Genomic DNA, 24,569 nt, shown 5'->3' on the forward strand with positions numbered 1-24,569 from the left:
CGCTTTGAATATTTGTTGATTAGCTACGTTTTACGAAAAAATTAATAAATCCAAAATCATAAGTCGGATCAAGTCCAAATTTTAAACATATGTTGGAGCTACCCTTAATTGCGTTCAATAAAAAATTTGGAGAATTTTGCCACAAGGGGGCGCCATAAATTAGGAAATTTTATATCTCCTAATTGGCCAGAGGAATTTTCTTAAAACTCACGGGAAACCATCAAGGGGCATACACGAGTCTATAGAAAAAATATGGCCAAGAAATATTAATGTTTAAGGGACTTTTTAATATAATTAGATTTTTTTTTTTCCGTCAAAGAAAAAAGGCGGGAATGTTAGCATGTCCATTGACATTACATTGTGCAATTAGCTCCGGCGGCCATTTTGTCAAGGCTGACAATCTGCTTTTGCTCATAACTCGCCAACCAAACATCGCACATTAAAAAACTTGACATCCGCTTGTTCTGTGAATTGAGTTGCATCGTTCCACCGTGGCAGTTTCGCGAAATTCATTCATAAACAGCGATGCCTATACAACTCCCACACCGAACATCCCACGGTCAAAAACTTTACATCCACGGGTTCCGTGGAGTGAGCGGCCGGCGCGGCGGTTGACGACGAGTTGCGTCGGAGGCTTGGCCCCCGGTAAAAACTGCTTGCAGTTCTAGTTAGGGGGCCAAGCCCGAGCAGGCTGGGACCGCTGTATGCAAAGCAACGCGGTTCCCAAGCCCTGCGGGGCAGGGAACCCTATTGTTTTTGTAAGGATTATTATTATTATTTGTCGCGCGCAAAACTGTGTGCACAGCCCAAACCGTAAAGGGTGCAGACATGCCAATTGCATGACTAGATCCAGGTCCGTGGTCATTCAGCATACAAAAAAATTCAGACATGCCGGCCACTAGGTGGCGCTACAACAAAGGAAAACGCGTTTGAGGTCATAACTCCCACACCGAACGTCCCACAGTCAAAAACTTTATATCCACAGATGCACTGGAGTCAGCTGCATCATTTGGCATAGGCCACGCCCATTTGCGATATTATAGATTTTTCGCAATATCGCGAAAACTGCAAAACATATTTTTCGCTACTCCTCCCACAATTTTAGGACAATTGACACCAGACTTTGCACAGAACATCTACCGACCCACACGGAAAAAAGTTATTCGAAAGAATTTTGATCCGACCATGGATAACGAAACAATAGCGTTTTAAATATTTGTTGATTAGCTACGTTTTACGAAAAAATTCATAAATCCAAAATCATAAGTCGGATCAAGTCCAAATTTTAGACATATGTTGGGGCTACCCTTAATTGCGTTCAATAAAAAAATTGGACATTTTCGCCATAAGGGGGCGCCATAAATTAGGAAATTTCATATCTCCTAATTGGCCAGAGGAAATTTCTTAAAACTCATGGGAAACCATCAAGGGGCATACACGAGTCTATATAAAAAATATGGCCAAGAAATATTAATGTGTAAGGGACTTTTTAATAAAATTAGATATTTTTTTTTTCCATCAAAGAAAAAAGGCGGGAATGTTAGCATGTCCATTGACATTACATTGTGCAATTAGCTCCGGCGGCCATTTTGTCAAGGCTGACAATCTGCTTTTGCTCATAACTCGCCAACCACACATCGCACATTAAAAAACTTGACATCCACTTGTTCTGTGAATTGAGCTGCATCGTTCCACCGTGGCACTTTCGCGAAATTCATCCGTAAACAGTGATACCTATACAACTCCCGCACCGAACATCCCACGGTCAAAAACTTTACATCCACGGATTCTGCGAAGTGAGCGGCCGGCGCGGCGGTTGACGACGAGTTGCGTCGGAGGCTTGGCCCCCGGTAAAAACTGCTTGCAGTTCTAGTTATTATTATTATTTTAATTTTTCTCCGAGTAAAAGTGGTGCTGCAGCCCAAACCGTAAAGGGTTGGGACATGCCACTTGCGTGACTAGTTCAGACCCCCGGCCTCCCGGCCTACAAAAAAATTCAGACATGCCGGCCACTAGGTGGCGCTACAACGAAGGAAAACGCGTTTGGGGTCATAACTCCCACACCGAACGTCCCACAGTCAAAAACTTTATATCCACAGATGCACTGGAGTCAGCTGCATCATTTGGCATAGGCCACGCCCATTTGCGATATTATAGATTTTTCGCAGAATCGCGAAAACTGAAAAACTTATTTTTCGCTACACCTCCCACAATTTTTGGACAATTGACACCAGACTTTGCACAGAACATCTACCGACCCACACGGAAAGAAATCATTCGAAAGAATTGTGATCCGACCATGGATAACAAAACGGTAGCGTTTTAAATATTTGTTGATTAGCTACGTTTTACGAAAAAATTAATAAATCCAAAATCATAAGTCGGATCAAGTCCAAATTTTAGACATATGTTGGGGCTACCCTTAATTGCGTTCAATAAAAAATTTGGAAATTTTTGCCATAAGGGGGCGCCATAAATTAGGAAATTTCATATCTCCTAATTGGCCAGAGGAAATTTCTTAAAACTCACGGGAAACCATCAAGGGGCATACACGAGTCTATAGAAAAAATATGGCCAAGAAATAGTAATGTTTAAGGGACTTTTTAATAAAATTAGATTTTTTTTTTTCCGTCAAAGAAAAAAGGCGGGAATGTTAGCATGTCCATTGACATTACATTGTGCAATTAGCTCCGGCGGCCATTTTGTCAAGGCTGACAATTTGCTTTTGCTCATAACTCGCCAACCACACATCGCACATTAAAAAACTTGACATCCACTTGTTCTGTGAATTGAGCTGCATCGTTCCACCGTGGCACTTTCGCGAAATTCATCCGTAAACAGCGATACCTATACAACTCCCGCACCGAACATCCCACGGTCAAAAACTTTACATCCGCAGATTCTGCGGAGTGAGCGGCCGGCGCGGCGGTTGACGACGACTTGCGTCGGAGGCTTGGCCCCCGGTAAAAACTGCTTGCAGTTCTAGTTATTATTATTATTATACTTACCTCCCTAAAACTGCGTGCACAGCCCAAACCGTAAAGGGTGCAGACATGCCAATTGCATGACTAGATCCAGGTCCGTCTGGACTACGCATACGACAAAAATTCAGACATGCCGGCCACTAGGTGGCGCTACAACGAAGGAAACCGCGTTTGGGGTCATAACTCCCACACCGAACGTCCCACAGTCAAAAACTTTATATCCACATATGCACTGGAGTCAGCTGCATCATTTGGCATAGGCCACGCCCATTTGCGATATTATAGATTTTTCGCAAAATCGCGAAAACTGCAAAACTGACTTTTCGCTACTCCTCCCACAATTTTTGGACAATTGACACCAACGTTTGCACAGAACATCTACCGACCCACACGGAAAAGATTTTTTCAAAAGCATTTTGATCCGACCATCGATAACGAAACGGTAGCGTTTTAAATATTTGTTGATTAGCTACGTTTTACGTAGAAATTCATAAATCCAAAATCATAAGTCGGATCAAGTCCAAACTTTAGACATATGTTGGGGCTACCCTTAATTGCGTTCAATAAAAAATTTGGAGAATTTCGCCACAAGGGGGTGCCATAAATTAGGAAATTTTATATCTCCTAATTGGCCAAAGGAATTTTCTTAAAACTCACAGTAAACCATCAAGGGGCATACACGAGTCTATAGAAAAAATATGGCCAAGAAATATTAATGTTTAAGGGACTTTTTAATAAAATTAGATTTTTTTTTTTCCGTCAAAGAAAAAAGGCGGGAATGTTAGCATGTCCATTGACATTACATTGTGCAATTAGCTCCGGCGGCCATTTTGTCAAGGCTGACAATCTGCTTTTGCTCATAACTCTACAACCAAACATCGCACATTAAAAAACTTGACATCCACTTGTTCTGTGAATTGAGCTGCATCGTTCCACCGTGGCACTTTCGCGAAATTCATCCGTAAACAGCGATACCTATACAACTCCCGCACCGAACATCCCACGGTCAAAAACTTTACATCCGCAGATTCCGCGGAGTGAGCGGCCGGCTCGGCGGTTGACGACGAGTTGCGTCGGAGGCTTGGCCCCCGGTAAAAACTGCTTGCAGTTCTAGTTTCAGTTGGTTCTACTATGTCGTGTCCCTGGTCATTTTGAAGTATAGAAATTAGTCGTTCACTCTGTAGCTGTTTGATACGCCAAGCAAGCACCTTGCCGGATTTTTCCCCCTGATCATAGAATGTTTGTTTTAGGCGAAGCAGGCTGGATACTGCTCTTGATGCAGAAATCTCGTTATATTTTGTTCTTAGCAGGAGTAGTCTTTGATGAGTTTCAGCAGAGCGTGAATGATAATATTCATCCTCCAGTACTTTAATTTCGGTTTCCAGCGTCTTTGTCTCCTGGTATGTCTTCCTAGCTTTGGAACTAGTTATTTGGATTATTTGGCCCCTGATGAAGGCCTTAAAGGCCTCCCACCTAATACTGGCTGAAGTTTCTGTTGTATTTGTTTCGAAGTAGAATTTTATTTGTTCATCTAAGAAGGAAACAAAGCCGGGATCAGTTAACCATTTTTGCTTGAAACGCCATCTAGGGGGATCCCTCACCAATTGGAGATCTTGATATACTATGGAAGTTGGAGCGTGGTCCGAGATTAGAATAGCGTCATAAGAGCAATCTTTAATTTTATATTTTAAGCTGGCTGATATCAGAAAAAAATCAATACGCGAATAAGATTTATGTGTGCTGGAGTAACATGAAAAGTTCAAGTCGCTAGGATTTGTCTCTCTCCAGATATCTATCAAATTCATATCCTTCATGAAATGGTGTATTACCCCCCTACTTCGAAGATGAGATTGGTCACTTCCTGAGCTTCTATCTCTGACTGGATCCAGAGTACAGTTGAAATCTCCTGCTAAGATATAATTGCCGGAGAGATCAGACAAGGAAAGAAACAAGTTCTGAAAAAAATTTGGGTCATCAATATTTGGGGCATAAATATTTGCCAAGATAATTTTTTCCTTAAGAATATTACCCTGAATGATAAGATACCGACCCCCCTTGTCTTTAATAATCTTATTTACCTGTAAAGGAATAGACTGATGCACCAGGATAATAACTCCTCTTGCTTGGGAAGTAAAGTGGGCTGAATACACACTGCCTCTCCACCGTCGCCTTATCTTTAACTCATCACTTTGCATCAGATGTGTTTCTTGAAGGAACACTATATTAGACTGTATCAGTTTGATTCTATTCATCACCTGTTTAACTTTCTTGAGTTTTTGTAGTCCTCTGCAATTCCATGAAGTCATTTTAATTTTTAGCTCACTAGACATTAAACGAATTAAAATTATTTTCCCCGACGTTTGAAGCAACTACCATAAAGTAAAAACAAAACATGACAAATACAAACTTGGATGGAACAACCAATGAACATTGAGCAAACATACCCCTTAGCCCCTTCAGGTTACCTGACCTGAATACCCTCCCCCCTTAAATCGTATGACTTCCTGAAAGCTTATTACTGTTCTACCCTAAAGAGAAGAACAGAGTAGCTGTGCTATCAACCTTGTATCTTGAACCTTAACTCCTGTGCTACAATTTGAAAATAAAACTCTTTTCACTTGAATACTATAACAGAGCAGAGGGATGCATTATGCCTTTTTCCAGCAAATAAAACCACCTTAAAATAAGAGTGAGGAAAAAAGGAAAAGTTAAAAAAGGAAAAAAGGGAGATAAACTATCTCCTTTGACTGTAGTGACTGCCCACTGGTCCAATAATGTTGTCACTCTTGCCTCTCAAAAAATATTTTAAAAAATAAATAAAATGGGTCAGAAAAACATACAATATGTATGTCCATTTGAAAACAAAAGGTTTTCTCTGTATGACCCGTTTTTCACTTGAATACTATAACATAACAGAGGGATGCATTATGCCTTTTTCTCAGCAAATAAAACCACCATACAAAAAGAGTGAGGAAAAAAGGAAAAAATCAAAAAAGGAAAAAGGGAGAAATACTATCTCCTTTGACTGTAGTGTCCGCTGGTCTAATAATGTTGTCACTCTTGTCTCTCACTGTATATAAAAAATATTTTAAAAATAAATAAAAAAGGGGCAGAGATGCATACAATATATGTCCAATTGAAAACAAGGGTTTCTCTGTATGACCCGTTTTCCCAAACAGACCTTCAAAACTGACGAAAGAGTTTAAAAGTAACTAAGGAAGTTAAACCAAACACTTCTAAAAAAATAAAAATAAAGAAGTTCCAAACCGAGCTAGTTCTAAACAAGCCATATGTAATATCTGCAATCGCTCATTATTAAACCACGATACATGTTACCTTCAAATTGACGTCAGCGTTTGCAATATATGGGTTTAGTCCTTTCAGTGCTCCTCTGACTTGATCCTCCTGATAAAGCCTTCTGCCTCGCTTGGGTTGTTAAAGATGTGAGATCGTCCCTTATGTGTAACAATAAGTCGAGCAGGTGGGATTATACCGTACCGGAGTCCTAATGATCGGAGCTGCCGCCTCGCCTCGTCAAACTCTTTTTGCTTCTTGTGCAGGCCTGCTGCCACGTCTTGGTAGAGCCTCACATGGTGGTTCTTGTAAAGGATTTGTCCTTTCGACTTGGCTGCTCTTACCACCGCTTCTTTATCTTTATAGCTCAAAAACTTCATTATGAGCGTTCGGGGTGCCGCATTGGTGTCCGATCTCGGACCGATCCTGTGTGCCCTCTCCACCGTTGGTTTCGCACGTAGCTCCAGCACCTCCGGAATCCAGCTCTCCAGGAAAGTACATGCATCTTCGCCCTCTGCTCCCTCCGGTAGATTCACCAGCCTCAAGTTTGAGCGCCTAGATCTTGCTTCCAGGTCCAGTATTTTCTCTTCCAAGTCCTTATTTTTACCTTCTAGAGATTGCACTTTAGTTTGGAGCGTTGTAACGCTGTCTTCGGTGGTGGAGATCCTCGCCTCTGCCTGCGTCACTCGCTCTGTACAGTCCGAGACGTCCTGCCTCACATTCTCAATAGCAGTGAATAAGCCGTCGAATCTGGTTGAAAACTCAGTTTTCATGTTGTCGATAGCTGCCAGTATGGTGTCGGTGTTGGCTTCCGACTCATCCGTTGCAATCTGGTCTTGTGTTGTTGTGTCCTCATTTAGTGCTATGCTAGCTATTTCGTCCGTCTCATGGTCCGTCTCCATAGCTTTAGCGCGAGGAGTAGCCGTCGAGCTAGCGGGCGAGGTGAAGTTCGACATTTTCGTTTGATTATTTCGTTTTTGGCTTGCTTTTTTCTGTGCGCGAGGCATAACCGTAGAGTATCTGCATTAAAGTGACCAAGCAGCAGTTCTCAAATAGAGTTTTGAAAAGGATTTAAACACTATGGTAGCGGAGCAGGAGAATACACGTCCACTCAGCAAGCCGCCATAACCGGAAGTCAAAAGATAACTTTTTTAGTAGGACATGGAAAGTGTACCTTGTGAAAGCAGGCCAGTGGAGGTGTTTTGTCTTAAGGCGACTGGTTGAAAACTGCCGAGGGGAGAGGCGCTGTTAACTCGCACCATTTATTTGCAGGAATCCCCAGGAGCGTGCAAGTGTCTTGTGATTGAGTCATGCAACCAGTTCAGCCAGCATATGTCCATCATCAACTTTTATGTAGGCCACCGAAACTTTACAGACCAGCTCGAGCCAACAGAATCACAAGCTCTTGTTTCTCATTTTTTCCCTCAAAACTGCTCTCTCTTTCACTGTCCCTCTATTTCCCTCCCTGCCTCCCTGGACTCGTTTGTCATTGTGGCCTGATTATTTCAGCCTGTTCCTTGTTCTCCTTCCAGCCGGCTAACCTTCCTCTCTTAGTCGCTGTGACTGTCACAGTCTAGTCCATGTCCTGGCCTGTTCTGTCCACATGGTCTCCTCCTGGTTTTGGACAGTCACAGGCAGCTCTCCCCAGACTACAGATTTCTGCCAGGCATACACTCTCACACTCCTCTGTGCTCTTTGTGCAGCACAACTACATTAATTTAGCTTGTTTTTCAGTATAAAGAGCAGCAGAGGAGATAAAATGGCAAGTCCTCATGCTGTCCCAACATAATGGGGAATTTAACAGCTTTATGTTTCCTGAGGAGTTATATAAGTGAAAGGAATATCAACTGTATAAGGCAATGTACAATGGATGTCAGTGTTGTGTTGACAGCTTTTTACACTGGTAAACCAGGTTTTGGCTTCTAGTTTATTTCTTCTGCGAGACGTGGGGGAATTTGGCATACCAGAGAAATGGTATGAGAAATTTGCTCCTGGTGTATATGTAAATGACTATGTGACTCTGCACTTTGGGGCCCTCCACTTGCAGTGTGTCCCTTTCGTAAGGGTCCAACTAATCTGCTGATGCAAGTTTAAGGTAAGAGGACAGTTAACTTTGTTTTTTCATCTATGGATACCAGTCATTATCCTAACACCAGTACATTTTCATATGTAGGTTACCTCAATTCAAGACTGCATCTCGGTAGATACTATGTCCTTGAGTTCCAGCATTTCAAATGATTTGTGCTTTCCCTAAGGGACAAGATAAGGAGTGCATGCATCTGGAAAGAGCTCAGAGTGGAACTGTTTTTCCTTCATATTAAAAGATGAGATGTTTCTGGCATCTGATTAGAATTCATCCTTGACACCGCCTTGTGACCCAGGGGTATGCCCTGAGCATGCTGGGCATTTCTTATATCTTATCTCACCTATGAACACCTTGGGATCCTGCAGAAAAATACTGCAGGGCTAGAGAGCCTATGGCTGGAGTGTGCTAAAATCCAACTAGTCTGTCTAAAAAGCATGTCAATCGACTGCATCGAATATCAAAGAGGTTAATACCTGCTCAAAATGATGGCATGAAAAGCTTGCCATCGTGAAGAGGGATGAGACCACATGACCCCTACAAATGGAAATAAAGACACACGCTTTCTCCTCTCCAGGTGGGACACATGAACAGTCAGGTAAGTAGTTGTGTGAAGATGGAAAACGTTCAAAGCCTGTATATGTCTAACGTCTGCACATCTGGGCTATTGCGACAAGAAATGGGCGTGCCCAAGGAAGACACAAAATTTGTCGGATTTGTCGGACTTCCCAACCACTTCAGCTGAAGAATACTGACCCCTCAAACCTGCTGCCACCAATACCAGACCTTCTTTACTTCCGGTTAATGGATGGACGGATTGATGGCATCTATTGTGTCAGTCTTTCAAAACAGCCAATACAGGACTTGTCCCTTATTCCTTTCCCCAGACAGCGGAGGAGTCCTTTTTTGAATATTAGGATGGACAATTCTGTGCACCTGGATTTATTTGCCGTGAAGTGCTCCCAAAAACTGTACGAATAAAATTGTTTGTGTTTCTCCTCTGCCCCATCCTTGACGAGAGTCTTGAAGGTGACACAGCTTTTCTACGCCGGTGATTTCATATACTCCAGTTGTCGACCCATATCTGACATCTCCTTGTCACCTCAGCAAAAAAAAGCCCGGAAGGAAGTGACAGCCAGTGCTCAGACACTACAGTCTGTCTCTTAGGATCCCAGATATTTTGCGGTGGATTGAGAAGACGTTTTTTTGTGGGACACAGAGATAGCGAGTGCTACCTCGGAGGAAGCTAATCTGTCAACAGGATAGCGAGAATCAGACTGTGACAATGAGGTGATAAAAAGGTGACAGTGAGGAATCCCTGCCAACAGCAAACAATATCCTGGGGCCGGCCATCTGTTGAGGCCGCCTTGTGGTTTAATTGTGAGGCTGATCTTCGGTAGGTCTGATGTGTATGGCCCTACTGTCATTTCCTATTAAAGTTGGAGTCAGCGATTCTAGATAGTACTTTTTGTCGAAATCAGTGAATATCTCCATAGAATCTCTGACCCTACCTTTAAGTGCATGCTACATGGCTAGGTTGCCTTGGTGGTGGTAGGGTTTCTTAAGAGAAAGAGAGAGTGTTATAATGACTTATTTGATGGTTATAAATAGCTGAAACTTACAGCAAGCTCGTTATAATTTTGTGATGTCGTATTTAGACTTTTTTTCCCCCTTGCAATGAAGTGGTAATGCGAAAATGCTGTAGGGGTTGTTTTTGTGTTCACTTATTCAGTAGAGTAGGCCCATTGTGCCCATTATCTATCCTATCACATGAAAGTCGAGGTCATTTCATCAATTAATTTACGCTGTTTTTGGAGGAGAGAAAGACCCAGCAGTACCGCAAATCGGATTTTTTTTTCATCTTCAGTGGCAGAACCACCAATCTTCGGATGAGATGGAATGATTTTCGCTCTGCAGAGAGGCAGGAAATTGCACCTGAATAGGACCAATCAGAATGTCCCCCAGTGTATTCAGTGCCAAGCCTGAAGAAACAGAGGGACCCTGCAACTATAAAAAGAAGAAGTAATACACTACCTTTAATAGGAAAATAAAGAATCGTCTCAGTCGCAGCCACATTAAACTGAGTTTGATAGAACAACTCACTAAGGCTCAGTTTGTTTTCCCTCCTGCGCTGCAAATTATCATAGTGGGCCTATTAACATATTATTCTGACCTTTTTTTCTCTCTCAGATGAGAAATTTGATTCTGCTGTACAAAATCTGTATGTTCCCGTGTGGCTTAATGAGACAGAAATTGTGTAGTGGAGTGTTGCAAATCCCCTCACCCAGATCACAGAGGCTCTGTTTTAATTTGATGTGCATGATTAGTAAGGCTGATTGACAAAAATGTGAGGCGGACCACGAGCAGCCCTCAGTTAAGTCCCATCAAGCAAGATTGGGCTGCTTTCAAGCCATAATTCAACGTTTACTTCCTCTCTTTTTGCATTCCTTCAAATAAATGGCATGTTATTAGGATAATGATGGGTGTTTATCTATTATTGTCCTATATTCATGTTCAGAGCTTGCCAGGAAGCACACATTCACACAGAAACCAACTACATTGGCATGCATAAATATGTATTGTGGATTGAAGTTGACAATTCAATGGAATTTGATCTGATACGAGAAAGAAACTGCAAGGCGAAGGCATGATTTAGATACTAGATACAGCTTTTTACAATGTATGTCCAACAAGCATGTGTGCCTGCCGATGTTTACAGTTTAAGCTTTGCGCACGTAATGTTCTTTGTGTATTGGACGCAAGAGCATACAAGCTCCAAAACTGTATGTTCTATTTGTTGTTTAATGTGCTTAGTCTTTGTCCAGCATGTCTTCAAGTTCCACACTGGACAGTGAGTGAGCACTGTGTCCTCCCCTTGTTCTCAGGTATTCCTTCCAGGATGAGGAGGACATGTTCATGGTGGTGGACCTGCTGCTGGGAGGAGATCTGCGCTACCACCTGCAGCAGAGTGTCCAGTACAGTGAGGATGCTGTCAAACTCTACCTCTGTGAGATGACACTGGCGCTGGACTATCTGCGGAGGCAGCACATCATCCATAGGTAGGCGTTTGCCTGTCTCATTTCCTAAGTTCAGGAGTTTCCAAAACTTCTTCCACAATGTGAACCATTGAGTAACGATGTGCTGTGCAGGTAGCAGGCTGGAGCTTTGTCCACTTTTCAGTTTGAAAAAGGCTGCCTGCTGTGTCTGGGAAACAGCACTTAAGAGAACTGTTAGACTGAGCTCAAACAGTGAACTGATATTTGCTAAAACGCTACAGAGAGACGGCTGACAATTCTCTGTGGGTTTGTTATTATGAACAACTGCTCACAAGAATTCCACATGAATGCCAAGAATTCAATTTGTTTTTTCTTTGTTTTTTTTTCTTTCAAATTGTGACTCATCGGTCTGGTAGCAGATTCTTTTGGGTACTTAGTGTACCAGTATACCGAATGAAAGACTTCAACACTAATTACAATGTTTATGATTAAATCTTCAAAAACTGCAGATCAGAGAGAGACACACAACTCTCCAATCGTACCCACTCAAGTGTTTATGTCTGCGTTACTTACTTACCTCCTGACAACACCCAAAGCACCATTACATCATTATATTTTCTTTCATCAAAAACACTACGTCTCAGTTTCAGTTCAAAGCCGAGAATTTCTCCTGAATTAGACAAACTCTGAAGATCAACTCAAGGTTGTGTGTATGACTTTTTGTATTCAGAAGGTTTTCTTCACTGCTGCCTCCAGTTTGCAGCAATATTATTGGAGCTTTAGAAATGTTATGATTTGCTCAAACACCAAAATGAATGAAAGGAAAAGTCTAGCATCTTTTCTTTACATCATGACTCCTGCAGGTGCATTTTCTCAGCTATTCCATTGTGAATACTTCAATACTCTTTGTGTAAGCAACCACAAAGTCACAGTGGCCCTCATTTATCAATTTTGCGTGGAAACTGGTGCAGATTCTGGCGCAAATACCTCCCTACGCCAGGTATCGCGTGGGATTTATCAAACAGGCGTATCTCGCCAATCTCAGCGTACGCCAGGCCATTATTGATAAATGCGGCGGATGAAAACTAGCGTATCACGCCCCTATATTTTCTCAGTTTAGAGGCCTCGCCCAGAGGTTTTACGACATGGATATGCGCAATACGGCACTTCCCTGAAGTAGAAATTGACAGAATAACAGCGAAAGTAGAAAAAAAAAGAGTTTCATTTCGGAGCATTAGCCTACAAGCAGCATCAAAGAACGACAGAAGGCAGCAGTTAGGAAGGAAATAACTGCTGCGGTCAACAGCGTTGGTGACTCAAAATCGCCACTAAAAAAAGCGTGTTGCTGTTCTGAAATGCAACCAACTGGGGGTGCGGGGCTGCGGGCATAATATAAGTGGTGGAGGAGAAAAAGACGCACCAACTGTCCGATAATGGTCCCCATAAAATAAATACACGTCTGCAGAGATTTGAATGATTAGAATGTATTGGCCCTTTTAGATAGCACTATTCAAAAGGGTTTTAAAAACTAAAAATAACACATTTAACGTTTTACTGTATGACAGCATGCGCTTGGCACGAGTGGTCAGCCCGGCCGTCAGCTGCACAAGCCGACCCGGCAGCGATCAGCTGTGAGAGCGCCCACCGTCCTGCTCCACCAGCAGATAGGAACAACGTGCCGGTTATCGGTGGAAATAAATTGCTCGCTTTAGCATTAATGACACATTAAAAGAGGAACTAACATCTACAAAGTGCGTCAAATAAATAAAATGTTAAGCTGAATGTTGTGCCGTGTATTTTTTTGTATCATAAAGAGCAGTGTATGTCTACTACATATTTAATACTTAGGCTAACATTTTGAATGAATGCAGCCCCCGTGCCTCAGTGTCCCCCCAGCTGCTCCAAGACGGAGACAATTGCCCTTACGCAGTCCCATGCAGCCCTCCTAAGTGGCTGGTGTGCGCACTATTGAATCAGCTCTCCTACTCAGTTGCACACCATAAGCTGCTCATTTTTAAGTGATTAATATCTTTATTTCGGTCTTATTTGCACTGCATTTGTATTATCTTCTAATAATTGTCCAACAAAGTCATCGGCTACCCGGCACAGCCTGCACTGCGAGTCCAAGCTGTTTTCAAATTTGCGTACACGAGCTGAGAGCTGGCTTGGGATTTGAGCGTACCCTACGCTCACGTCCATATTGATAAATGCCGAGATTTGCGTGGAAATGTACGTACACCCATTTTTCTGGTCTACGCAAGATTGATAAATGAGGGCCAGTGTGTGTATATATATGCAATATACACTCAACAAAAATATAAACGCAACACTTTTGTTTTTGCTCCCATTTTTCATGAGATGGACTTAAAGATCTAAAATTCATTCCAGATACACAATATTACCATTTCTCTCAAACATTGTTCACAAATCTGTCTAAATGTGTGATAGTGAGCACTTCTGCTTTGCTGAGATAATCCATCCCACCTCACAGGTGTGCCACATCAAGATGCTGATCTGACATCATGATTAGTGCACAGGTGTGCCTTAGACTGTCCACAATAAAAGGCCACCCTGAAATGTGCAGTTTTGTCTCACAGCAAAATGCCACAGATGCCACAAGCATTGAGGGAGCGTGCAATTGGCATGCTGACAGCAGGAATGTCAACCAGATCTGTTGCTCGTGCATTGAATGTTCATTTCTCCACCATAAGCCGTCTCCAAAGGCGTTTCAGAGAATATGGCAGTACATCCAACCGGCCTCACAACCGCAGACCACGTGTAACCACACCAGCCCAGGACCTCCACATCCAGCAGGTTCACCTCCAAGATCGTCTGAGACCAGCCACTGAGACAGCTGCTGAAACAATTGGTTTGCATAACCAAACAATTTCTGCACAAACTGTCAGAAACCGTCTCAGGGAAGCTCAACTGCATGCTCGTCGTCCTCATCGGGGTCTTGACCTGACTCCAGCTCGTCGCCGTAACAGACTTGAGTGGGCAAATGCTCACATTCGATGGCGTCTGGCACGTTGGAGAGGTGTTCTCTTCACGGATGAATCTCGGTTTACATTGTTCAGGGCAGATGGCAGACAGCGTGTGTGGCGTCGTGTGGGTGAGCGCTTTGCTGATGTCAATGTTGTGGATCGAGTGGCCCATGGTGGTGGTGGGGTTATGGTATGGGCAGGCATCTGTTATGGACGAAGAACACAGGTGCATTTTATTGATGGCACTTTGAATGCACAGAGATACCGTGATGAGATCCTGAGGCCCATTGTTGTGCCATACATCCATGAACATCACCTCACGTTTCAGCAAGATAATGCACGGCCCCATGTTGCAAGGATCTGTACACAATTCTTGGAAGCTGAAAATGTCCCAGTTCTTGCATGGCCAGCATACTCACCGGACATGTCACCCATTGAGCATGTTTGGGATGTGCTTGACCGGCGTATACGACAGCGTGCACCACTTCCCACTAATATCCAGCAACTTCGCACAGCCATTGAAGAGGAGTGGACCAACATTCCACAGGCCACAATTGACAATCTGATAAACTCTATGCGAAGAAGATGTGTTGCACTGCATGAGGCAAATGGTGGTCACACCAGATACTGACTGGTTCTGAGTCCCCAGACCCCCAATAAAGCAAAAAAATGCACATTTCAGAGTGGCCTTTTATTGTGGACAGTCTAAGACACACCTGTGCACTAATCATGATGTCAGATCAGCATCTTGATGTGGCACACCTGTGAGGTGGGATGGATTATCTCAGCAAAGCAGAAGTGCTCACTATCACACATTTAGACAGATTTGTGAACAATGTTTGAGAGAAATGGTAATATTGTGTATCTGCAATGAATTTTAGATCTTTAAGTCCATCTCGTGAAAAATGGGAGCAAAAACAAAAGTGTTGCGTTTATATTTTTGTTGAGTGTATATATATTAGAGGTGGGCATAGATTAATTTTTTTAATCTAGATTAATCTAGATTAATTTTGGAATTAATCTAGATTAATCTAGATTAAAATGGCTCATTTGAATTCATTCATAATATGTGTGTGCTCCCTAAATAATGACTCAAAGTAAGTCTTTGAGAACGTGTTTCTCAAGCCAGGTGGCGCATCAGACCAGGGGCTCATCTCCTGTTTCCAACATGCATCACAAACTGCTTGAGGAAGCTGTTCTACTATGATAATTGGTGATGAAAATAAATAATGTTCAACAAGATGTTACATAGTAACGCGTTACCGGCATCGGACCTCTTTTTTCAGTAACGAGTAATCTAACGCGTTACTATCTCCAAACCAGTAATCAGATTGAAGTTACTCATCAAAGTCACTGTGCGTTACTTTTTCTGTCATTTTCCTTAGTGAAACATTTTACATAACTGCACAAGTGACTGCGATTGCGATTTTATGTAAATAAATGTGCGCGCATGTGTCTCTAAACTCTCCAACTGCTCCAACCGCTCCTCTCGTCTTTTTGGTAGCGCCCCTCGTCTCTGCCATGCAGCGTGTGTGTGTGCCTGTGTCTGTGTCTGTGTGTGTGTGTGCAGCAGCATTACGGCCGAGTCGAACTGTGGCGCAAAACAAAGTTTTCCCCCCGATGAAATATAGCGTCTGCTATGGGGATATTTAGGATTCGGGTACGGTGACGTTGAAGAGATAGAAGTGTTTAAAACTTGGAAACTTATAGTCACGTGGCGACCGGTGGCCACACACACCCACCCTGCGTTCCAATACCCGATTGTGTGGGCAAGTGATGGAGAGAGAGAGAGCGGCGGGTGTGTGAGAGAAGATTCGCCCCTCGTCTCTGACATGCAGCGTGTGTGTGAGTGTGTGAGTGTGTGTGTGTGTGTGTGTGTGTGTGTGTGTGTGTGTGTGTGTGTGTGTGTGTGTGTGTGTGTGTGTGTGTGTGTGTGTGTGTGCGTGTGTGTGTGTGTGTGTGTGTGTGTGTGCGTGTGCAGCAGCATTACGGCCGAGTCTAAGCTGAACTGTACAAATGACTGGCTCTCTGAGCCGAACAGGAGGTGGAATAAGAGATTAACGGCGATATTTTTTTTATCGCCGATAAGAGTCTTGCGTTAACGCAGCACGTTAACGCCGATAACGGCCCACCACTAATATATATATATATATTTACTTGTATATACACTCAACAAAAATATAAACGCAACACTTTTGTTTATCAGATTGTCAATTGTGGCCTGTGGAATGTTGGTCCACTCCTCTTCAATGGCTGTGCGAAGTTGCTGGATATTAGTGGGAAGTGGTGCACGCTGTCGTATACGCCGGTCAAGCACATCCCAAACATGCTCAATGGGTGACATGTCCGGTGAGTATGCTGGCCATGCAAGAACTGGGACATTTTCAGCTTCCAAGAATTGTGTACATATCCTTGCAACATGGGGCCGTGCATTATCTTGCTGAAACGTGAGGTGATGTTCATGGATGTATGGCACAACAATGGGCCTCAGGATCTCATCACGGTACCTCCGTGCATTCAAAATGCCATCAATAAAATGCACCTGTGTTCTTCGTCCATAACAGATGCCTGCCCATACCATAACCCCACCACCACCATGGGCCACTCGATCCACAACATTGACATCAGCAAAGCGCTCACCCACACGACACCACACACGCTGTCTGCCATCTGCCCTGAACAATGTAAACCGAGTTTCATCCGTGAAGAGAACACCTCTCCAACGTGCCAGACGCCATCGAATGTGAGCATTTGCCCACTCAAGTCTGTTACGGCGACGAGCTGGAGTCAGGTCAAGACCCCGATGAGGACGACGAGCATGCAGTTGAGCTTCCCTTAGACGGTTTCTGACAGTTTGTGCAGAAATTGTTTGGTTATGCAAACCAATTGTTTCAGCAGCAGTCTCAGTGGCTGGTCTCAGACGATCTTGGAGGTGAACCTGCTGGATGTGGAGGTCAGTACATCCAACCGGCCTCACAACCGCAGACCACGTGTGGTTACACGTGGTCTGCGGTTGTGAGGCCGGTTGGATGTACTGCCATATTCTCTGAAATGCCTTTGGAGACTGCTTATGGTGGAGAAATTAACATTCAATGCACGAGCAACAGATCTGGTTGACATTCCTGCTGTCAGCATGCCAATTGCACGCTCCCTCAATGCTTGTGGCATCTGTGGCATTTTGTTGTGAGACAAAACTGCACATTTCAGGGTGGCCTTTTATTGTGGACAGTCTAAGGCACACCTGTGCACTAATCATGATGTCAGATCAGCATCTTGATGTGGCACACCTGTGAGGTGGGATGGATTATCTCAGCAAAGCAGAAGTGCTCACTATCACACATTTAGACAGATTTGTGAACAATGTTTGAGAGAAATGGTAATATTGTGTATCTGGAATGAATTTTTAGATCTTTAAGTCCATCTCATGAAAAATGGGAGCAAAAACAAAAGTGTTGCGTTTATATTTTTGTTGAGTGTATATTTACAGCTGCCTTCATTATGTCCTCTTGATTCATCTCTCTTGCATCCGATTCGATTAGGACCAAGTCCTGTCAGATGACACTTCATTATTCTTCCAGAGCAGTGCATGGTGCCCCAAGCTTCCTAGATAGGATAGCAGAAAGGGTTGGTTATATTTTTATTTTGGAAAGTGTGTTCTATCCATGCGTCACAGTAAGGGGAAGATTGTGTTCTTAACCTCTATGAGTCCAAACATCGCTTGTTAAGAGTGATTAAGACATAACATAATAAAACACAACATTTTCTTCTTTTCACAATTACATGTTTTAATTGAGTCTTTGTGTGGGCTGAATGTATCACCTCATCTAGGCATTTGGGCCTCCACGTTTGTATGCATGTTACTTTACATACATAAAGAAAGCCTTAATGTATTCCCTGATATAATTATAACAATCCATCATCTTCAACCAGGGTGGACTCGCGGCCCACAGCTTTTTGTACAGATATGCTTAGAGCAGCACGATGAGTCTGTGCAATCCAGTAAGTGGAAGAGCTGGATCTCTTCAGACTGCAGATTGAGTACTTTTCAAAACCTTGTTGTGGCTTCATTTCTTCCTTCAAACAACAGCATGTCCTTTGTTTATTGATTTACCTACCAATCTAGCACAGTACCAATAAGAGAATAACTTATGAAGTGACTTGCCTGCAAGGATATAAATCAAATTGTTAAGGAGTTGAAAATGTGTTAAGAAGCAAACATAAGCATAAAAGAAAATGTTCTGGTCTGCGTCCCCAGTGAAGCAATATGTATGAAAATGATGTAGAAAATTTTGATTTTCTATCTATATACAGTCAATTTAAAAAAAAAACAATATTCATACAGTATTTAGAAGTAGGTCTTTTTGTAGATAATGTAATGTATACATTACCTACAAAGGTGTATAATAGTAAGCGGTTTGTGCGTTAACAGATTCCATTCATATCGTAATTCTAATGAGTTCTATATTTATATATACGATTACAAGCGTGTGTGACAATAAACCTGTCTGTGACTCTGTCACATTTTACTACACGGCAGGTAAAGGTTTTTTTTTTAAATAGTTGGCAAAGACATCCAGGATGTACATGACAGAGGCAGACGGACGAGAGAGAGTTGTGCTTTTATTTTTTCAATAAAAAATGTATTTACGCTCTCCTTGACATCAACTGATCTGCCTTTGACACAAATGTGCCTGCTCTCAGATCCATAATCCAATCCCTGGGTATCCACAGTTGTTCCCAGCGCTACAATTTTGTTCCACCCTGTAAGTTTTTGACAGGAGAATACTATACAATTATTTTGTTGCACCAACTGAGGGAAGAATGGGTCTGTGGTCTCCTAGCAACAGTCAGCTGCCACCATGCCCAAGGAGGTAAAATTGGTCCTATGAGAAGAAGGGAAGTTAAAGTGGGGTGTTGTTTTTTCTTTTCTTTTTCTTCTCTCTCTCGTCTCTTGCTTTTTCCTCTCTGCACAGACCACCAGGTTGCGTCCCTTTTTCTTCATCATACACTCTGCATGTTAAAACGGCTGCTTGTTAGATCACCTCAAACGGGAGGTTTTTCCCAGTTCCAAATAAGAATTCACTTCACATGCCGTTTCATGTTTGATGGGTGGTTCTGTGTTCGCTGTGAAATGAATTTAACGCTTTAAGTGAATTTCGTACATCAAACAAAATGGCACATCGCTGTAGCTGGCTCTCACTATCAGAATTCCTCTTGCGAATATGTATTTCCCTCCAGTCTTGTACTGCTGGATCAGTCCAACCCCCCCCCCCTCCTCCCACCACCACTCCCCTCCAAGTATTTTGGCAGATATTAGCATCAGCTAAGCGTTTCAAGCAGCAGTACTGAACAAATGCGTCCTATGGGATGTGCGAAGGCTCTCTGTGGACCGTGTGTATTCTCCACACCAGCGTGATGTGCGGCATAATTAAATAAGCTTTGTGCTCCGTTAATTGCCTTTGGGGGGCTTCGAGGAAATGTTGGGATGTGTGTGTTCAACGGGTGTGAATGTGTGGCGAAATGTGTCCGCTGCATGGGTGCCCAGTGTAAAAAAATCATGTGCGGACAAACCCGCTCTTACCTCCAGGGGGATCTGTGATAGGTTGGTTCTCATGTTCTCTTGCAATGTCTGAAAAGAAGGGATGAGAATTTTCTTGAATAAAAACACAGAAACACACACACACACACACATACACACACACACACATGCCAACATGAAATTCACACATGCATCAGCCTTCAAACACCTCCTTCAGACGTTCACATTGTCCACATTAAATGAATACACAGTTTATGTTCTAATCCCAGTCTTTGCCACCTGACCACAAACTATACACTTCGAGGCACTGTAACAAACCAACTGCATCACAGTTGATGCAATGGAAACAGACTTAGTGAATAAATCATGGCGCGTATAAAACGTGTGACTTGAGTGTTCACTGAAAACTCTGCTGAAGATACGAAAGATAGTAACAAACCAAAGCATCAAATCTGTGTGGACGAAAAAGTCTACAATGTTTTCCACTGTTTGAGGTGAGACTGGTGTCCGTCCACTATGTAACCTCTTGGCATCATTTGTTCTGCAATGGTTTAATGCCACCTTGGAGGATTGGCACCAGAAGCTCAATCTTCACACATTGGCATTCCAGTAGTAGAGTAAAACGGATATGAATTCAGTTAAATCTGTACATTTGGATGAAAACATGACTCATGATTTGTTGCTTTTCTGTACGAGGGTAATTTATGTGATAATCTGTGATCATCTTTAATTGTTCAATCTTTTGATGTGTGTGTCTGTTACTGTCTCCTTTAGAGATGTCAAGCCAGACAATATCCTGTTAGATGAGCAAGGTAAGGGTGTAAACTTTTAGCTTTTTGCTTTGTGTGTGTGTGTGTGCATGCAGCATACATCTGCTAAACAACAGTTTTCTTAGCCTACTGAAATGGAACAGGAAATTTAAATTTAATATCTTTCTCAAACCTTGTTTCATGCATATTTGACACATTTTTAATAACCCAGGGCGTATCACAGGACTCTATGATTGGCCCATTATTATGCAATCTACGTAGACTTCTTTAGTAATGTCTGATATTGTTTCTGATGCTGTTTGTTTGTTTGCTACTGGCTATGTGTCTTATCTCTGTCCTTACTTCTTCTGTTGTAATCGGCTGGTGTTCCTGCAAAACAGATCTTGATCTCAAGAGATAACTAAGCAAAGGTTTTATGAAAAGATTGCATGTCCATAAAATATTTTTTCAGATTAAGCCCTAATATCTACCTCTAAGTGTATAGTCACGCTTCTAAGTGTGATCAAGGAAACATGCAAAAAGCCAAAACCTTTTAAAGTGCACAGTTTGCAGGCAGCAGTGAGATTGAGTCCGCTGGTACTATAGTGAGTCACAACAATAATGAGGTCAGACCCAGAGGGCGCATTGATCCACTTTACAGGAATGTCAGATTTTGTTATCACTCTTTTCAGTTTCTTTTTACACATAGAAATATTTCCTTTTCTACATGGTCAAAGATGTTTGTTTTAAAAATCCAGAAGATGGGTTGTATGGATATGTCTTAATCAGTGTTGTGGTTGCTTTGTCTCAGGTCACGCTCACCTGACGGACTTCAACATAGCAACGATAATAAAGGACGGAGAGAGAGCCACAGCCTTAGCTGGAACCAAGCCCTACATGGGTAACTTTGCTTTTTGTATTCTTGGCATGGGAGAATTGAGTTGTGTTGACTTTATAATGGAAGAATGGTCCCTAGATTTGGTAGCTGTTGCCCAGTCAACTGAATGTTTAGTCGCAACAGTTCATTTTGCCAAACTGTTCCTGATGTGTAAGTGCAGATGACACTCTCCGTAAGAAGTGACTTGCTAATTGTGAGCAAATAATATACATTGACAAGCACTGAATGAATGAAATTGCAGATCATTTGTTAAAAATGCTCAGTCTTTCCTTTGAATGTTTTTCTGCTGTGTGTCCTTTCAGCCCCAGAGATCTTCCAGTCTTTTGTAAGTGGAGGGACGGGCTACGCCTTTGAAATAGACTGGTGGTCACTAGGGGTGACGGCCTTCGAAGTGCTGCGTGGATGGGTAAGGCATTATGGGAATTTTATTCATAATGTCATCAGGTTGAAAAGCTGAACTTACCTCCTTAAATTCGTCTCGTCCTTGTGTTTCTACTTTCTTTGTCCTCCTCTTTCCATCACCAGAGGCCCTACGACATCCACGCCAGTAACTCAGTAGAGTCCTTGATTCAGCTCTTCAGTACAATCAGTGTCCAGTACAACCAGGCCTGGCCCAAGGACCTGGTTTCCCTCTTGAGGAAGGTGAGCTGGACACAGTGTGGCAGTACGTTCTGTCGGCTCCTTCATTTAAATATTAGGATTTTCCTACGAGGAAATCTTTACCAACTGAGAGCTCAAACTATCATGACCTTGGGACAATGGAAGCGGTTATGGATTTTTTTCTTTGCCAGTTTCTCTTTTCTTTTTCTCTGGTTTTAGAAATGTTTTCAGTTTTTTTCCATACTACGTTTTTTGCATCAGGCATTATTGATGATTCTCTCAAAGTGCTATGATGTACACTTCATCAATAAGAAATAAGTGTTATTTGAAAATAATTGTTGGTAGGTGACTTAACTTGATCTATTTTACTTTTAGAACACAAACAATTATTTTGTTAATTGATTTGCCTATTAAAGTCTGTTTGAAACAGAATTCCTCAACTCTCTAGAGTTCCAACTTGTCAAATTGCAGTATATTCTAATGAAACAAGCGCCAGGTTACAGATGGTCTTCCCTTGAAAGGGGAGCAGATATTGTGGTACATATTGAGTTTAAAATAAAGCCTGAAGCCATATGAGCAGAGGATGGAGTACTGTAAGGGGACTGGACCCGGAAGGGAGGGGGTGAACCCTCAGGGGCAAAGGAGAAGAAAAATGACAGATGGGAATCTGAGGGATGGAAGCACAGAATTGGAGCAAGTGGGTGAGAGAAAAAGTGTGTGTGTGTTTATGATGGTAATATTCATCATAAGAAGTCATTTAACCTCATATTGAGGCTCAAAATGTGACTCAAATGATCATCTGCCAGCTGGAAGACAGAATAATTTAGCCTCAAATGGAAATAAATCAGCTTTTCTTTTTTAATGAGACTCATTTTCTCTGTAACAATAGCGTACCTCATTCTGCTTAGTGTCAACATGCTGTCATCTGAACAAGTAAACCTCTGCTGGAATCAAATGAACTCACCCCCTCTGGCAGTACTTCTAGAGCCATTTTAAGACGAGACTTTACAGTGAGAGGCCTGTCTTGCTGGATATTGTTGTTGTCCGAGTGTGTGAGTATGAGTGTACCGTACATGTGTTGTGTGTTAGAGTGACTGAGTGTTCTGGACAGAGCGTTGGTCTCTTCCGCTCTGCTGCTGATCGATTACCGTCTCTGGACCTAACCGGAGCAAACTGAATCAACCCTGCTGTGACCAACAGGAAGTAAATAAAGAAAAGGGAAGAGAGTTAACATGACAACAGCAGACCACCTCCCATTATCTTTTCTAATGTTAACCAAGAGTAGAGAAGAAACGGAACAGATGGAATTCCATTAAAACACACAACCGCACCAGGTTTGATTTGCTCTCTTGACTAACTGGCTCCACCCGTGTGTGTGATGCTCATCTGTTTCGATTGATGCAACTCTTTTTACTCTAAGCTGACCAGCGGCTGATTTGATTAACAGTGCCCCCTGTTGGTTACTAGAGCAGTAAGGGCTTGAGTTTGTCTGCTATCCTGTTGGAGGTTGCAATGCAATTATACAGATATTTAAAATAAAAAAAATATTAATAAATAAAATTGTTGTGGAATAAATGATAACTGGAATAAAGTTTAAGATAAAAAAAGGTTTTGCAAATTAATTTTTAAAACTCATCTTACTGAAATAATTTAGTCATTCTGATTGCAAATTTTCAGGGTTTTATTGTGGCTATCATAAGTGCACTGTATCTGGTGTTTAATTGACTTCTGATTAGATGACAGAGCCTGACAGGGTATAAGTTGGATACGTTTTACTAAAGACGAGGTTACTTAAGCTTATTACACTAACTGTGTTTCATTACAACAGCAGCTTTAACTGTAAAATTACTGTTTCTGCTTTAGCTAGTTAACAGGAGCTAACAGGCTAAAATCTGTATCTGTTGAGTTTGCTGGCTTTCGTGAGGCTTGGGGCATTGATAGACTGTGCATATATAACATAACATGTATTGTTGTGATTCTATGTCATGTCTTTTAAATTATTTAATATTGCAGACGTGGACGGTCCATATTCTTGTAAACGCCTATAAACAATAGAAACTAAATGTAGAACAATGGAAAGCGATGTCTGTAAACATTTCTTCAATTCCAAATAAAAAGAAGCAATATGTCAGTTAATAATATCAAGAGGTCTGAGGTTATACAGTGCAGTTGAAAATCTTAAATGTCATGGCCAGTTTCAAGGAAGCCAGGAAGGGATAGAAAAGAGAAAAATAATGTTTGGCTCCCTGTTATATTTACAATGCGCGATTAAAAAAAGAAACCTTCAAATTTAATTATATTCATCATCCAGGATTTGACGGATTTACTTCACCTCCCAGAGAGAGGAGCCTGGCTGTGAGTGAGGAGAGATGTTGTGTAGATGATACTGCTACTCTGAAGTTGACATGATGTAATGACATTGTGTGTGTGTGTGTGTGTGTG

The 24,569-nt window shown here is 42.2% G+C and overlaps 1 protein-coding gene across 1 annotated transcript in view; it reads left to right on the forward strand.

The window, feature by feature from the left end:
* The window catches only part of stk32c (serine/threonine kinase 32C), a gene marked incomplete at both ends in the record, with an annotated part of 114,011 nt that overhangs the window by 82,185 nt on the left and 7,257 nt on the right, over window positions 1-24,569 (forward strand). The window contains 5 exons of the mRNA XM_080036930.1: window positions 11,247-11,420; window positions 20,655-20,692; window positions 21,441-21,530; window positions 21,830-21,933; window positions 22,053-22,169. Of these exons, the coding sequence (XP_079893056.1) occupies window positions 11,247-11,420; window positions 20,655-20,692; window positions 21,441-21,530; window positions 21,830-21,933; window positions 22,053-22,169 (523 nt within the window). The remainder of the gene's footprint in view (window positions 1-11,246; window positions 11,421-20,654; window positions 20,693-21,440; window positions 21,531-21,829; window positions 21,934-22,052; window positions 22,170-24,569) is intronic.

The sequence above is a fragment of the Ammodytes marinus genome (genome assembly GCF_949987685.1).
Source record: "Ammodytes marinus genome assembly, chromosome: 11".
NCBI classification, from domain to species: domain Eukaryota; kingdom Metazoa; phylum Chordata; class Actinopteri; order Uranoscopiformes; family Ammodytidae; genus Ammodytes; species Ammodytes marinus.